At 40.1% G+C, this 1,537-nt stretch overlaps 1 protein-coding gene across 1 annotated transcript; it reads left to right on the top strand.

Annotated features, from left to right (window-relative positions):
* Window positions 1–448: 448 nt before the first annotated feature.
* Window positions 449–1,524, top strand: SARC_14954 (hypothetical protein; the record flags this gene model as incomplete). The annotated part of the gene is made up of 2 exons (XM_014290914.1): window positions 449–455; window positions 1,253–1,524. Coding segments are annotated over 2 exons (279 nt in total), but the record flags the coding sequence as incomplete, so codon positions are not given.
* Window positions 1,525–1,537: the final 13 nt, after the last annotated feature.

The raw sequence follows: 1,537 nt of genomic DNA, 5'->3' as shown, positions 1-1,537 counted from the left end.
AAGGGCAGACTCGCTGTCTCAGCGTGTTATCATCGTGCGAGTGAGCTATAAATAGATTCTGGTCTAAAAATTGATTGACTCGCGTGCTGCGTTGTCATACCTCTACAGGTAAACAGGAGAAAAGTCCTGATCACAGTATGCATCTCTGTGATGTTACTTTGGTTTAGTCAGGCACTTAGGGGCGTTGTCACGGTACGCTGATTAGTTTTAGATAGATATATGATTTGTTATATATAGATGATGGGTTGTGGTGAGTAGATGAAAGGCTAAATACAAAAAGATCACGGCCTGTAAATAGATTGGATTATTTGTTATAAATAAATGACGGGTTTGTTATATACAGATGATGGGTTGTTAGAAGTAGATTGTAGGTTAGCTATATATAGAACATGGGCTATAAGTAGATTGGCTTGTTTGTTATAAATAGTTGATAGATTTTTGTAAGTAGATGACAGGTTTGTTATAAATAGAGCACGGGCTATAAATAGATTCGAGGGAGGAGCTGGTGATTCTGTGTCAGGAGTTTAATATTTCGTAGAATTAATCACATGTCCAAATTGAATTGTCCAAATTTGATTGTTTCAAGGTCTGATTGGGTTGTCCTCCGGACGTGGGTGAAACTTGAGCTATATATAGAATTGGTAATGTAAAATATGATTCAGCTATAACTAAAGTGGTCTATGCGTGGTTGTGCTAAAAATAGATTTTAATTTTGTATTGGTGGGTCCTACTGCGGGTGTCTGAGTGTCCCCGTGATAAGTTCACAGTAATATTCGTAGTTCGACCGGGATGATGCTAGATCACTTTTGCTTCTCGCCATCGGTAAGCCGGGGAGTTTTAAATAGATCACGCTATATATAGATAACGCTATAGATAGATTACACGATGTGGATGATTGGGAGTAGAAGTATGGTACCAATGGATGTGTACTATTGTATATTATAGCGTTGTTATTGTACTGGTCAAGCACATTCAACACCTTAACCAATCAGAGAAAACCAAAAAAAAAGAATCAGGCCGATTTTAGTATATATATATGTATATACACGGGATCAGTTTACGCTTGGGATATCAAAGTTATAGATTTATGCGGGCCACTGTATAGATTCACTGGCCTGGTATATACATCCAATCGACACACTTAATATGAACCTTGAGCCGTGAATTCATCTAAGCCATAGACAAAACCTAAACTAAACACCTAACCCTCAAACCCTAAAAGCCCTGACATTCCTGCTTCGCCCCTCTACAGCCAACTACTTTGTATACCTACCCGGCTCACTGACCGTCCCGGAATCGTATTTGGTGCTTAACGGGACGTCCGGGGTTCCCTCAGAAGCACACGCCAGCACACCACACATTTTGACAGACGATGGTATTAGTATACTAACACCGAGCCATGCCCCTACGCACGAGGATGTGATACGTGCTATACCTATTGTGGTGTTCAGCTTCACATGTCATCACAACGTGTTTACGGTCTACAAGGAGTTGAATCAGCCGACTGATAAGCGAATAGGACAGGTAAGTATATATA

The sequence above is a fragment of the Sphaeroforma arctica genome, assembly GCF_001186125.1.
Source record: "Sphaeroforma arctica JP610 unplaced genomic scaffold supercont1.5366, whole genome shotgun sequence".
NCBI lineage: Eukaryota > Ichthyosporea > Ichthyophonida > Sphaeroforma > Sphaeroforma arctica.
The sequence above is the reverse complement of the archived record's forward strand: the minus strand, read 5'-3'. Positions and strand labels throughout refer to the sequence as shown.